Raw genomic sequence first — 14,805 nt, 5'->3', positions numbered from 1 at the left:
AGTTCATGTTAACTAATTAACCTTATTGTAAAGTGTCACCGAAATAGGTCTGTTATGCTCACCAAAGCTGCATTTACTTGATCAAAAATACAGTATAAATTATATATAATATTGCGCAACATTATTACATTCTTTTTGAATATATATTTAAAAATTTAATTTAATACTGCGATGCAAAGCTGACTTTTTAGCATCATTACTCCAGTGTTCAGTGTCACATGATCCTTCTAATATGATCAAGAAACATTTTTGTTGTAATTATCAATGCTGGGTCCACCTGAACCTGCTTCTTATAGATGGAGATTCAAGAGCTGTCTGTCGAAAGACCCAGAATTTTTTACTTTTATGAATAATCACATTGATATATACTTACAAACTAACTTGAATTCTGCTTCTCGTTCTAATATGTGGGAAGCCCTTAAGACTTATATGAGAGGGCATGTCATGTCTTATAAATACGTAAAAATACATCACAACATTGGAGCAGGATCATTCCTTGCCCTTGAAGTCTTTATAATGACTAAAAAAAATGATTTATAATGCTGAAAAAAGTCTAATGTAAAGTTTCTTTTCTTTGATGTACAGAAAGTTTAAAAGAGCAGCAGACCTAAATCTTTTATGACATTATGAACGTCTTTACACTGACTTGTAATCAATTAAATGCATCCGTGCTAAATAATATAAAACAAAAAATACCCCAAATTAGTAATGAGTAATGCTAATATTTAGGCTTTTCAATCATGCATGTAATTTTTTATAAAGCCTTTAGAAGTAGCAAGGACGCCTAAAGCACAAAACGGATATCAACACCAGGTGTAAATGGTATCACAGTGATGGAGTAGTTCAAATTTGTCAAAAATGTATTATCATGTATAAACCATGTCATGTCTTACCTGCGGAGCACCATAGATATACAGCACCAGTGGCTCACTGTCAGGGATGACAAACCAGGCCTTCTGCCACCCACGTCCACTTCCTTTCTCCATATGATGAAGGAAACTACACAACACGCTGTTCTCAGCTGCCACGGAGGCCTGTTTCTGCACGAAAAAAAAGGAGAATAAAATATAGACCGGCACTAGCTCTCGCGCTTTGGGTTGCCAGATGTCACAGGTTTAAATCAGCCATCCAACCTCCAGAATGGAGCGGCGTCTCTGCGTGCTGCTGCTCAGACTGGCCGGAGAGGGCGGCACTCCCACGAGCGTGGTGTAGCAGTCTATACACACGCGGTTGGCTCGGTTGTTGTCGTACAACAGACGGGCGCGGAACTCCGAACACTTCCCACACACCACCTGATAACCAAGAAGACCCGCGTCAGCTCGCTGCATCAAAGAGCGTGTCAGAAAACACGGGTATGGCTTAACGTACATGTCCGCAGGCTTTGCAGTGATGCCGTCTTTTGGTAATGGAGTTGAAGGGCTCCTGACACTTCATGCACAGTGTGACCTCTTTCTCCCGGATCGGAGTGGGTGCTCGCTTTCCAAGCTCTGTGCAGTTCTGAAAGCAAAGAGCGGTCAGAGAATAAACACCAAAATAAAAAAAGTGGCTACAGAAGCTAATCTACAGCTAAAACTCATATATATATATATATATATATATATATATATATATATATATATATATATATAAATGCTAATATTTTCATGACCCTTTTAAACACTATAATTATGTGTAAAAATATTAACATTTGAATATTTGAATTATTTAATGTACTTGATATTAAGTTGACAAATTTTTATTGATTTTAATACATGATAATACGTAATTTAGAAGGCGAAATAAATTTTTATCATTTTAAAATAATACTTTAACATTAACAATATTTTTATTACATAAGTATATATATATATATATATATATATATATATATATATATATATATATATATATATATATATATATATATATATATATATACATATATATACATATATATATATATATACATATATATATACATATATATATATATATATATATATATATATATATATATATAAATAAATTGTAATTTGTTACAATTTATATAGATGCTTTAGTATTATTTCAATATATGTTAGTAGTTGTTTTAAATGTTTAAATTGTTTTACATGTTTTAAACATATGTCTACATATCCCTGTAGAGCACCATGGATATACAAATTATACAACTCTATGAATTTAACAGAGGTCTTTTAACAGAGGAAATTTCTTTATTAAGATTTTCTACAAGGAATGTCAACTCAACAAATTAATTCTCAACATTGCTCAACATTAATTTGATAAAATTATCCTTCCATGAAGTATTAATTACATGCTATTAGAGTACTACAAATATTTTATTTATTTTAGTTTTCATTTTAATTTGAGTAATTCTGTTATGTACTTTAGTCATGATTTTACTATTTCTATTTAGCTTTTATTTATTTTATTTCAGTGTTAGTAAGTGAGTAATTTTAATAACTTTTATTTATTTATATAAATTTTAAAGTAACATTAAGATTTTCCCACTTTGTTTGAATCAACAACAAAAATTATCGGAAATATTTTTACTTTTAGCTTTAGGTAACAGCACTGCGGGCGATGAGGTAAAACTAACCGGAGAGTTTGGAGGAGTGAAGTCCTCCTCCCGAAACGAGCAGTTGAGCATACGAAAGGTCTCCAGCGTCTGTTCGTGTCTCTGTATAGTGGCCTGGATCGCCTGTGAGAAAGTGTAGCAAAAATGAGAATAACGCAAGCGGGAGTGTTATAGTCGAGATACACGAGCACCTGTGACACGAAGAAGAAAAGCTCACCTGAATCCAATCTCTCTTCTCCTCTTCCGTCCTGGTGGAAATCAAAAAGGCAAACGTTTTAAAAACGGCCAAAGCCGCACATATTTCTCTTGTTTTCCATCGCCTGATATGCTTATCTTGGGCATTTTCTCCTAGTGCCCAAAAGCTCGGACAACATTTCTGTGGTTGTCAATCAACCTCAGATCTTATTTTTAAAGCGGAAGAAGCACATTCCCCCGGCTTTACCTTGCTTGCAGTTCTAGCGAGCGTTGTTTTCCCGACACCAGAAATGTTCGCGGTACGTTCATGCTGCTGGTCTCCTTCAGCTGTGAGGCAATGCAGAGTGAATCAGCCATTTGATAACGGCGCATTTATTTAGAGTTTTATGCTGTGAACAAGATAAAAACGTGCTGAACCTCCATGCCGTCTACGTCAATCCGCGCCCGGACTCCGAACTTCTGTCCAATCAGCCTCAGTTTGGGGACGCAGTACAACAACCTGTCATTAAACTAAAGGAGAGATGAGCAAAGTTAAACGTGCATGATTTACCAACATTATAATTAAGAACATTTATATCATTTATATCAGATTTATATCATTTATACTGGTCTTTGACTCACCAGAATGAGGTATCTATCCTGTGATGTTCCGTTTTTAGCTGACAGTTTCAGGATGTGTCCCTCTTTAATAAGCTCATTTGTTGGGTTAACAATGTCCTCTTCTCCACCGAGCAACTCGTACACTTTTAACAGCTTTCTCATACGCTCCTGAGGAACAAAACATTCACACGTCTGTCATTTCTAAAAGTAAAGGCCAAAGAAAAATACGAAAAATATTAATTAATCACAATTAATTGCATCCAAAATAAAAGATTTTATTTACAAAATATATGTGTGTGATGTGTATATTTATTATGTATATATAAATAGAAACACATGCATGTATATATTTCAGAAATAAAAATAAATTAAATAAAATAAAAAAATAAAAAAAAAAAAAAAATATATATATATATATATATATATATATATATATATATATATATATATAAATATATTTTTATTATTATTAAATGTATTTTTATTTATATATATATATATATATATATATATTTAATTGTATGAATATAAGTATATACATATACATATATTTTCAAAATATACACTGTATGTGTCTGTACTTATACATAATGTATATACACAGTACACAGATATATTCTGAAAATAAAAACTTATATTTTGGATGCGATTAATCGCAATTAATGATTTGACAGCACAATTTTTTTCTCAGCTTTAGTACTTTTTTGTAATTGTAGTAATTTTTCTGATTAGTAATAGTAATTTTTTGCAAATATTTCATATACACCTTTGTAATTACAAAATGAAAAAGATATTTCGTTTATATATATAAACTTCATTATTAACATCATATGTTTAAATTGTTATTTTTATATAATTTGAATGTATTAGACTAAAAACTAAAATAACCAACAAAAATAATAAAATATATATTCTAACTAATTATATATGTTGCTACAGTATATTATGAAAGTTTTAAAATAAATAATTATTATTTAATATTACAAATATCCAATTCCGCAAAACTACTGTGATATTTTCTCATTTTTAATTGACAGTACATGATCCATGTGACTCCATGTGACAAAACAAGAAATGTTTTGTGCTTTTGAAATATTAAGCGCATAAATAAGTGTGAATGCGCGCATACTTTATTTAAAAATAATTCTAATTGATCCCTTCACGAGCGGAATTTCACTTTGTTATGACAGGGTTACGACCCCGTTTTCCGCGGTGATAAAAATGTCAGATCTGACGTTATCTGTTTTAGGTCAGGTTCTGCTTGGAGGGAGGTTCCTCGCGTCTCAAAACGTAGAAAATGAAAACATAAGCAACTAACAGATTCAAATGAGAGACTTTCACGGCAGACCTCACATTAAAGAGGCGACCACGCTTAATTACAAAGGGATGTTAAGTGGCGGTGTTGGTTTTCAGCCCAGATGTAGTGCGTGCGGTTCGTTCGAAACTGCGCTCACCATTTTCCTGATGGCAGCGTTTGAATGCTCCGCCGCTGTAGCGATCAGCTCCAGAGATTCTGTAAAGGACAAAGGACTTGATATTCACAAAGTGACATTTTTTCCAGTTTGCCTTTTATCTTGGCCTGTTAACCCCGCGTGAATCTTTTCACTGCAATATTTCCAGGCACATGCACGAATAGCTGGAATGAAAGAGAAAGTGGGCCGCTGCGGTCAGTGGAGGAGATAAGGCCCATTTGAGCGGCGCGCCGCTCTGCACTCACTCTGAGCGTCTTTGAAGTCGTCTGCGTCCTCTGGCAGGCGGTGCAGATAGTCTTTGAGCAGGAGCTCGTAGCGAGGGATCCTCTGCACAGGCTCCAACATGTGGTGCTGTAGGGTAAGATTCCCACACATCTCCTCTTTCTGCAAAACACACCCAAAGTCATCCCATCAGCAAAAGCAAACCATGCGCCGCTCCATTCCCACACACAAATTCTGAATATTTCCAAAAGCAGAAACTTTAAAGACGTAAAATCAGGACTAACTGCATTTACTACATATATTATTGTAATATTATCTGTGTGTGTGTGTGTGTGTGTGTGTGTATGAGAGATTTATATATATTGTTTTTCTTTATATGTGTGTAATGCGTAGATTTGTATATTAAATATATGTATATATGATATAATACAATATAAATGTATTTACATATATATATATATATATATATATATATATATATATATATATATATATATATATATATATATATATATATATTACGTTAAATATATATTATAATATTATATTTATATTACACATTATATTATATATTACTTTCAATATATATACTGTATGTGTGTGTTTCATACAGACATGGACAAAATTGTTGGTACCCTTTGGTCAATGAAAGAAAAAGTCACAATGGTCACAGAAATAACTGTTATCTGACAAAAGTAATAATAAATAAAAATTCTATAAATGTTAACCAATGAAAGTCAGACATTGTTTTTCAACCATGCTTCAACAGAATTATTTAAAAAAATAAACTCACGAAACAGGCATGGACAAAAATGATGGTACCCTAGAAAACACTGAAAATAATGTGACCAAAGGGACATGTTAATTCAAGGTGTGTCCACTAATTAGCATCACAGGTGTCTACAACCTTGTAATCAGCCATTGGGCCTATATATATGGCTCCAGGTAATCACTGTGTTGTTTGGTGATATGGTGTGTACCCACACTGACATGGACCAGAGGAAGCAAAGGAAAGAGTTGTCTCAAGAGATCAGAAAGAAAATTATAGACAAGCATGTTAAAGGTAAAGGCTATAAGACCATCTCCAAGCAACTAGATGTTCCTGTGACTACAGTTGCACATATTATTCAGAAGTTTAAGATCCATGGGACTGTAGCCAACCTCCTGGACGTGGCCGCAGGAGGAAAATTGATGACAAATCTAAGAGACGGATAATCCGAATGGTAACAAAAGAGCCTAGAAAGACTTCTAAAGAGATTCAAGGTGAACTTCATGCTCAAGGAACATCAGTGTCAGATCGCACCATCCGTCGTTGTTTGAGCCAAAGTGGACTACATGGGAGACGACCAAGGAGGACACCATTGTTGAAAACGAATCATAAAAAGCAAGACTGGAATATGCCAAACTACATGTTGACAAGCCACAAAGCTTCTGGGAGAATGTCCTGTGGACAGATGAGACAAAAATCGAAGTTTTTGCCAAGGCACATCAGCTGTATGTTCACAGACGAAAAAATGAAGCATATCAAGAAAAGAACACTGTCCCTACTGTGAAACATGGAGGAGGCTCTGTTATGTTCTGGGGCTGCTTTGCTGCGTCTGGCACAGGGTGTCTTGAATCTGTGCAGGGTACAATGAAATCTCAAGACTATCAAGGAATTCTAGAGAGAAATGTACTAGCCAGTGTCAGAAAGCTTGGTCTCAGTCGCAGGTCATGGGTCTTGCAACAGGACAATGACCCAAAACACACCGCTAAAAACACCCAAGAATGGCTAAGAGGAAAAAATTGGACTATTGTAAAGTGGCCTTCTATGAGCCCTGACCTCAATCCTATTGAGCATCTTTGGAAGGAGCTGAAACATGCAGTCTGGAAAAGGCACCCTTCAAACCGGACACAACTGGAGCAGTTTGCTCATGAGAGTGGGCCAAAATACCTGCTGAGAGGTGCAGAAGTCTCATTGACAGTTACAGGAAGCGTTTGATTGCAGTGATTGCCTCAAAAGGTTGCGCAACAAAATATTAAGTTAGGGGTACCATCATTTTTGTCCAGGTCTGTTTCATGAGTTTATTTTTTTAATAATTCTGTTGAAGCATGGTTGAAAAACAATGTCTGACTTTCATTGGTTAACATTTATAGAATTTTATTTATTATTACTTTTGTCAGATTAAAGTTATTTCTGTGACCATTGTGAGTTTTTCTTTCATTGACCAAAGGGTACCAACAATTTTGTCCACGTCTGTACATAATAAATATACACACAGTACACAAACATTATGTAAACATGCAATGACAGTACTAATATATATATATATATATATATATATACACACTCACACACACAATTAAAATTAATATATATATATATATATATATATATATATATATATATATATATATATATATATATATATATATATATATATTTATTAAAATTACACATATTACATATACAAACAAAAAATACATGTACATGTATTATATAGCTTTGTTTTAGTTTTATATATATATATATATATATATATATATATATATATATATATGTCATTATATGTATATTCAAAATCAGGTCCGTATGATCAGCTTACTTTAATATGGGCTTTCATAAGGTTTAATACTTAATACTTTGCACAAATAGTTTTTTACTTTTACTTTTCAAAAGCTGCTGGAAGAAGTCAAGTCACTGCCTACTTTATTTCCGACTGAATATTTCTTGCAGAAAAACATCAAACTGCAAAAGTTAAATGCGTCGAACGAATGCTGTTTCATGTCGTCTCTAACAATAAGGCAAACCAAGCGTGATCAAGATGATCCTCTGGCAGCGTGACCCGTGTGTCATGGAGCCCGTGACATGCCCGATCTCCTTCCAGCGGTGCTGTGATCTCAGGCGCCGGGCCTCTCGTTCTCTTAATATTCTCCACACAGTGGCGAGCGGAGACGTTTGAAGTGCGGCACCAGGCCTGATTGGGGCGCCATTAGTATTCACCATAACGTACAGCTCCCCAAAAACCCTCGCGCACCCACAGCGCCTCCCGCTTTCATCTGACGCTCTCAATCATGGCTGAGCCGTGGGAGCGCTCTCGTTTTTTTTTTTACACGAACGCTCTTGTCTCAGACTGTGAAGGTGAATTCGGTGGAGCGCACCTGGTGGATGAGATTACCGCATGACTAACACGAGCTCGCTTCATTCAGTTCACGGGTGTGAATTATGCTGGGTCGCACGCAATTAACACTCGTTATAACAGTGAGGGGGTTGGGAAGGTCTTATTTTCACACAAGAGAGCATTGAGAGCGCGACGCTCAACGGCACTCAGCGCATATGACTTCCACTTCGTGTTAATAGAAAACGATTCATGCTTTGACATTATCGCAGTTCGAAACACTCGTTTTTTGTAACTCCTATTATTGTTTCACAGCTATACACTTGAAATCTATTCTGTCTAGATAATGACTAGCTGCTGACTAAGTCCAGTGCAAAAAGCCCCTTTTAAGATGTCATTTTAGTCCAAATCAAATGCAGCATACTATGCATCCTTCCTGGAAAGGAAAACTAGAATACACTGTAATGAGTCATTTTTAGCTAACACTTCACAGTAAGGTGTCATTTGTTACTGTATTAACTAACATGAACGAACAATGAACAATACATTTATTACGCTATTTATTCATCTTTGTTAACATTAGCTAATAAAAATACAATCTTTCATTGTTAGTTTATGTTAGCTCACAGTGCATTAACTAATGGTAACAAACACAACTTGTGATTTTAATAATGCATTAGTAAATGCTGAAATTAGCATTATTTAAGTAATGTTAATTATTGTAAAGTATTACCAATTTTTCATATAAAATGCTGGCTGATTTTAAGTAAACGCTATCATGAAAAAGTTTGCATGAAAGTCTCTTCTGATCACCAAAGCTGCATTTATTTGATCCAAAATATAGTGAAATCAGTAATATTATTACCGTTTTAAATCACTGTTTTCCAATTTAATATATTTTAAAATGTAATTTATTTCTCTGATGCAAAGCTGAACTTATATCATCATTACTCCAGTCTTCGGTGTCAAATTATATCCCCCTAAATGCAAATTTGTTGCTCAGGTAACATTTCTTTTTTTAAACTATTACGAATGTTAATTTTTTTTCCATGATTCTTTGGGGAATGGAGGTTTAAATTCTTCAAAAGAACAGCATTTACCCTGAGAATCTTCATAAGGTAATAGCAAATATCTTAAATGCAGTTACTTTTGATTCACTGCCTTGGTGAATAAAAATATTAATTTCTTTTAAACGAACAAAAAACGTATGTACATGCATAAACACATGCAAGACATGCAACTAAATTGAAGCAACCTTCATTTTAATGATTAATGCGTTCTTATGATGACACGGCATGAAATTATAACGACCCCAAACCTTTAAACAACTGCATTTCATACGATATTTATGCACGACGCCAACACTTTTTCTCATCACGGGGCACGGTCAGTTTAGTACCTGGATGTTATGAATGATGGCTTTGAACTGAGAGGAGCGCTGCATCCAGGTGTTCACCAGCTCCATGGCCCGGTCAAAATTTTTCACGTACTCGCCGTACATCTTCAGGAAAGGCGCCAGTTTCTGCAGGATGTCCCCAATGCGGGGGTTCAGATCCCTGAGGGGAGAGGGGTGGAAGTCAAGGTCCACTCATCATTAGTGAAGGTCACCCTTCCTTTTCCAAAATTAGACTGTGTCTAAACAAAGTTTAGTTTACGGAAACACATATGTCACTTGGATACTTGGAAACATCCATTTGTCCTCTAAATTCCTTAAACATCTACTTATGTCCAAGAGAAGACTGCATGAGCCACCCTGAAAGCTTTTTCATGTTTGACAAAAACACCAGTTGTATATTTTGTTAGTATGCCAAGCCTATTGTCTAGAGTATCATACTATAATTAAGCTAATGAAATATAATGCCTGTCCTATTTTATTAATAATATATGTAATCATTTATTAGCATTAGCATCATTATATAACTGTTATTACCTAGCTTATAGTATAAAGTTGAATATATATGTCCAATTTTATCCACGTAAGCCTACATATAGTAAAATGAAGTATTTTTCTCTTGCTTTTCAGTACAAATATCTTATATAAACGTCAGATATTTTGTATTGTTTTCTGAATTTAAATACAAATCTTACGCTTAAAATTATCTTGCTTTCACTTTCAATTAATTAGTACCTCAATGGCAGATATTTCTCTAATTTTAAGTATAAACTGAACTGCTTTTTTTTAGAAAACAAGACTTAATATCTTAAAGTCATTTTGCTTCTCCAGTAAGAGTATCATGATTTAAGAATGTTTAATTATCTGTACTGGAAAACAAGACAAAAATACTCATTTTTAACTACTAATAAATACTAGACCACAAAAGCAGTAATAATTATATATATATATATATATATATATATATATATATATATATATATATATATATATATATATATATATATATATATATATATATATATATACATATATACATATAGCTACAGCCAACCATACATTGTATGGGACAAAATTATCAATTTTTCTTATATGCAATATCAAGTATCTACGATCTTTCTCACCATTCCTCCATGCGTTTCTCGAGCGCGGGCAGCAGGAACTGCTGGTGGAAGCAGTAGATGGAGCAGATGTTGGAGAAGATGCCCATGACCACCTCACAGGGAAAGGAGCTGCGTGCTCGGGCCTCCTCCATCAGCTGGGCGCAGAACACCTGGTCCAGGAGGTGCAGTCTGGACACGTAAGCTTTCTCCGTGTGCAGAAGCTCGTTAGCAATGTTAAACACCCGCTGCTGGACTGACAGCTGCAAAACCAGAAAAGGACGGCGGAATAATGGCTTCGAACAAAGCTGTGACAACCAGATGGACTAAAGTGCACAGAGTCTCGGTCTTTATAACAGCGAGAACTTTCAAATTTAAAATGTAGAATTTAAGAAGTTTGTGATTTTGAAAAAAGGTTTCTTCTGCTCAACAAGCATGGATTTATTTGACCAAAATAGAACAAAATAACATTTACATAAAATATATATATTTTTTCCAGGATTCTTCAATGTATAGAAAGTTAAGTATTTAACTAAAATAGAAATCTTTAGTAAAACTATATATGTCTTTACCACTGATCTAATGTTTGAATAATAAATAATACATTATTATTATTATATATATAATTATATAATTTTTTATACTTAATATATACTATATATAAACATATTTAATATAAAAATACTTGTTGTCATACATAGTGTTATGATATTAAAATACTTTACATAAAAAACTGTAGATATATATCATTTTATAATAAAATTGGAATTGTAATAATAAAGCATTTTACAAGATTGTAAAAATAAATATATAAAATTGTATTAAAAAATAAATGACAAAATACAGGATATGTTTATATTTAATAATATATTGTATTTATGAAACATATATTAAAAGTATATATTTTAGTCAGGGTTTCATGAACAAAATGTATTTTTATCTCTTAGAATTAGTTAAGCTGTTTGATTGTATCTATGCGTTTATGTTTATTTATTCCCAACTACAGAGTCTTTGGTAACACCTACAGCAAGAATGAGATCAATCTCTGACTAAATGATCTAATCATTTCCGAAATAAGCACCTATATAAATCCTCACCTCAGTGGAGTCCTGTCGTTCAGCTTTAGGCAGAGGTTGAAGGGCCATGGGGTTCATCTCACTCTCATCCCCGCTGCCCTCCTCCATATCACTGTCTCCCTCTGAGTCTCTGCCTCCCTCCACACCGCCGGCCCCATCTCCTTCGGGCCCCTCGGCATAGCCGCAAGCCAGCCCGGGCCCTGGGCTGCAGGGGCAAATCTCCCTCTCGTGACCGACCCGATCCTCATCCCCGACGAAGCAGAGCTCCTCGCTGTGTGAGGGCGAGCTGATGCTGTCGATGCCACTGTCTCTATTGGCCAGCTTCCCATCCATCTGTGACGGTGGGAGGGACAAGCGATCCGAGGGGATTTCTGATTGGTTGGCCGTGAGGTCTCTCATTTCCATGGTGTCCAGCAGTTTATCGGAGGCACCGTAGCCCGATTCCATAGAGAGGCGCTTTTCTGAGCAGGACGCCCCGAGTTCACTGTCATCCTCCTCGGTTTCGTCCACCTCGTCTTCCTCCTCCTTTTCTTCTTTCTCGACCTCCTCCTCGGCCAGCGGCGCCTCTAGCGGTTCCTGAAGGGACGTGCAGGGCAGGATGAACTCCGAGGGTGGAGGGCTGAACGACCCAGAGGCGGCCTGCTGTTCAGGGACCCGTGGGGTACACATCACTCCCCCGGTGATATCTGGTACCACGATAATCTGCTCCCTAAAAAAAAAAAAAGACCAAAAAGTATATATATATATATATATATATTTGTAAGTATATGTAAAGAAATATTTAAAATACGACATTGTGAGCCCTTTATTAAAACAATATAATAAATAAAAATAAAAAATATAATTAAATTAAATAAATATTAAGACATCTTATGCAAATTACTTTACCTTAACTTCTACACGAAAGTAATTAAAGTATCAATTTAGTAAGAAACTGCTAATTCTAAAAAACATTATGCAATCCTGCTTCTCAAGTACATCTTGTTTACAGAATATTTCAGTATTTCCACTTAAAAAAAGCTGATTAATAAATTTTTTTGCCATGACATAAAAGATATAACTTCTTGTTTACCTGTGATCAATAAACGGCGATTTCATTACTCGAGAGCACCAAATCAGGACTGTAGTTATGAATAATAAACTCGAATGATTGCGATCTCTCACCTCTCAAACTTCTCGATGAGCGAGAGGACACAAGTGGGGGAGGAGCTTCCCTCTGCTCTCGGTAAGGTGGCTCGTGATTGGCGGGGGTCGGCTGGGAGCGGGCGGGAGGGCGGAGGCGGGAGGGGCTTGTCCGGGGGGCGTGGCCGTCGAGCGTTCTGCTGCTGGAGATGAGGGGGTTTCGGGGGCACTGAACGAGACAAGATCAATACGAGAATCAATACAGTGAGACTGGTGCACGATCACATGACCGCAACACAGACAGACACAGATATTAAATTGGAACAGCAGGACAGAATAACAAGTATTTTTATTAGATTTCAACATAGTGCATTATTATATTATAGCATAAATTATACATGAGGTCCAAGAGAACACAGTAAACATTAAAATAACGCTGACCTCAATTTAGTTAAAAGTTCTGCTTACATTTAAATATGCATAAAACATACACTATCATTAAAAAATCTAGTTAATTTAATAAACAGTAAAGACATAATTAATAATAAACAATTCTCTGTAAAATCTTTTTAAAATATTTTTTAAAGCAGCAAATCAGCATATTAAAATGATTTCTGAATGCTCATGTGACACTAAAAACTGAAATAATGATGCTAAAAAAAATCAGCATTACATCCCAGGAATAAATAACATTTAAAAATGTATTCAAACAAAAAATAGTCCATTTAAATTGCAAAAATATATCTGTGTTTTTACAGCATTTTTGATCGAATAAATGCAGCTTCAATGAAAATAAGACATTTTTCGAAAACATCAAAAATTTTTCCTACCACAAATTTTTGAAGTACTGCATGCTATTGAATGTGCATATTTAAATAAATAACAAATTTTCCACAAATAGCAGAGCTATTTCATGGCTCTATGTGGATTGTTTAGAAACAAAGAGCTTGGATTTTCTTTAATATCTTGTGTAATATCATGTTGGTGAGTGAATGATGAATGTACAGAAAGTACCTTGAGGCTTCGGCCCAGGTAAAGGTGGGCGTGTTTTAGGGGGTGGAGGCGGGACGTCCTGAGGTCCGTTCTCACTTGTGCCATTGCAGTGCTGTGCTTCCAGGGGTCCAGGGTCAGAGCAGAGGCGCTGTGGGGTCTCGTGGGCTCCGAGGCAGGGGCCTGGCTCAAGGGAAAGGTTCTTGGTTAGAAGCCGTGAGTTGGTGGTGGACGGGCATGACAGAAAGAGAGAGGGTTCAGACTCGCTTTGGTTTGGAGAATCTCAATGAATGGAGTAAACCGTGCGTGGTGTTCTTTATCGGTTACAACCAATAACTTGCTGTGGGCTTTATTTGAGTAGATTTTGGTCGAAATAATTCACATCAGTTTGAGTTGAAATACGCCACTCTCTCTTTCGTAGCCAGAGCCTTTGTGATACAACAGCAGCATGTACACGACACAGGGAGTTCCCATCAGGGTCGTTCTTGTGATTAAAACTGGCTTTGGCAAGAAAATAAAAGAGTTTCGTATGCTAACAGTGTGAGTAATTTCAAATGAACAACCAAAACAGATTTCATGCATTTCCTAACTATTTTTACCATCAGAAGGTTGTGCAAGATGATGAATGTTTTTCTTCAGAACAACATGTGAATGAAGCCAGCACAACAATAAGAAAACAAATATGAGAAACAAAAACGACATCTGTTTATGGTCATTTTTATAGAGAGACGGACTGATTCATATTAGGTGCTATTATATCTTGTGTTGTTCAAGAGTTTGGGGTAAGATTTAATGTCTGACCAAATATACTGTATAAACGGTAATAATGTGAAATATTATTACACTTTAAAATAAATGATTTTTGTTTAGATATATATTAAGATGTAATTTATTCCCGAGGTACAAAAATTAATTTTAGGCTATTACTATAATCTTCAGTGTCACATGATCCTTCAGAAATCATTCAAATATGCTGATGT

At 35.3% G+C, this 14,805-nt stretch overlaps 1 protein-coding gene across 2 annotated transcripts in view; it reads right to left on the bottom strand.

The window, feature by feature from the left end:
• The window catches only part of fgd1 (FYVE, RhoGEF and PH domain containing 1), a 46,412-nt gene that overhangs the window by 5,000 nt on the left and 26,607 nt on the right, over positions 1 to 14,805 (bottom strand). For both annotated transcript variants that reach the window (XM_043247083.1, XM_043247084.1), the window contains exons 2-16: positions 13,850 to 14,008; positions 12,878 to 13,064; positions 11,735 to 12,422; positions 10,662 to 10,900; positions 9,544 to 9,700; positions 5,070 to 5,208; positions 4,807 to 4,865; positions 3,374 to 3,520; positions 3,170 to 3,262; positions 3,000 to 3,079; positions 2,775 to 2,805; positions 2,579 to 2,680; positions 1,369 to 1,497; positions 1,134 to 1,292; positions 894 to 1,040 (exon numbers count right to left, since the gene is read on the bottom strand). In XM_043247083.1, the coding sequence (XP_043103018.1) occupies positions 894 to 1,040; positions 1,134 to 1,292; positions 1,369 to 1,497; positions 2,579 to 2,680; positions 2,775 to 2,805; positions 3,000 to 3,079; positions 3,170 to 3,262; positions 3,374 to 3,520; positions 4,807 to 4,865; positions 5,070 to 5,208; positions 9,544 to 9,700; positions 10,662 to 10,900; positions 11,735 to 12,422; positions 12,878 to 13,064; positions 13,850 to 14,008 (2,516 nt within the window). The remainder of the gene's footprint in view (positions 1 to 893; positions 1,041 to 1,133; positions 1,293 to 1,368; positions 1,498 to 2,578; positions 2,681 to 2,774; positions 2,806 to 2,999; positions 3,080 to 3,169; positions 3,263 to 3,373; positions 3,521 to 4,806; positions 4,866 to 5,069; positions 5,209 to 9,543; positions 9,701 to 10,661; positions 10,901 to 11,734; positions 12,423 to 12,877; positions 13,065 to 13,849; positions 14,009 to 14,805) is intronic.

This window comes from Puntigrus tetrazona, chromosome 8 (genome assembly GCF_018831695.1).
Source record: "Puntigrus tetrazona isolate hp1 chromosome 8, ASM1883169v1, whole genome shotgun sequence".
Lineage (NCBI taxonomy): Eukaryota > Metazoa > Chordata > Actinopteri > Cypriniformes > Cyprinidae > Puntigrus > Puntigrus tetrazona.
The sequence above is the reverse complement of the archived record's forward strand: the minus strand, read 5'-3'. Positions and strand labels throughout refer to the sequence as shown.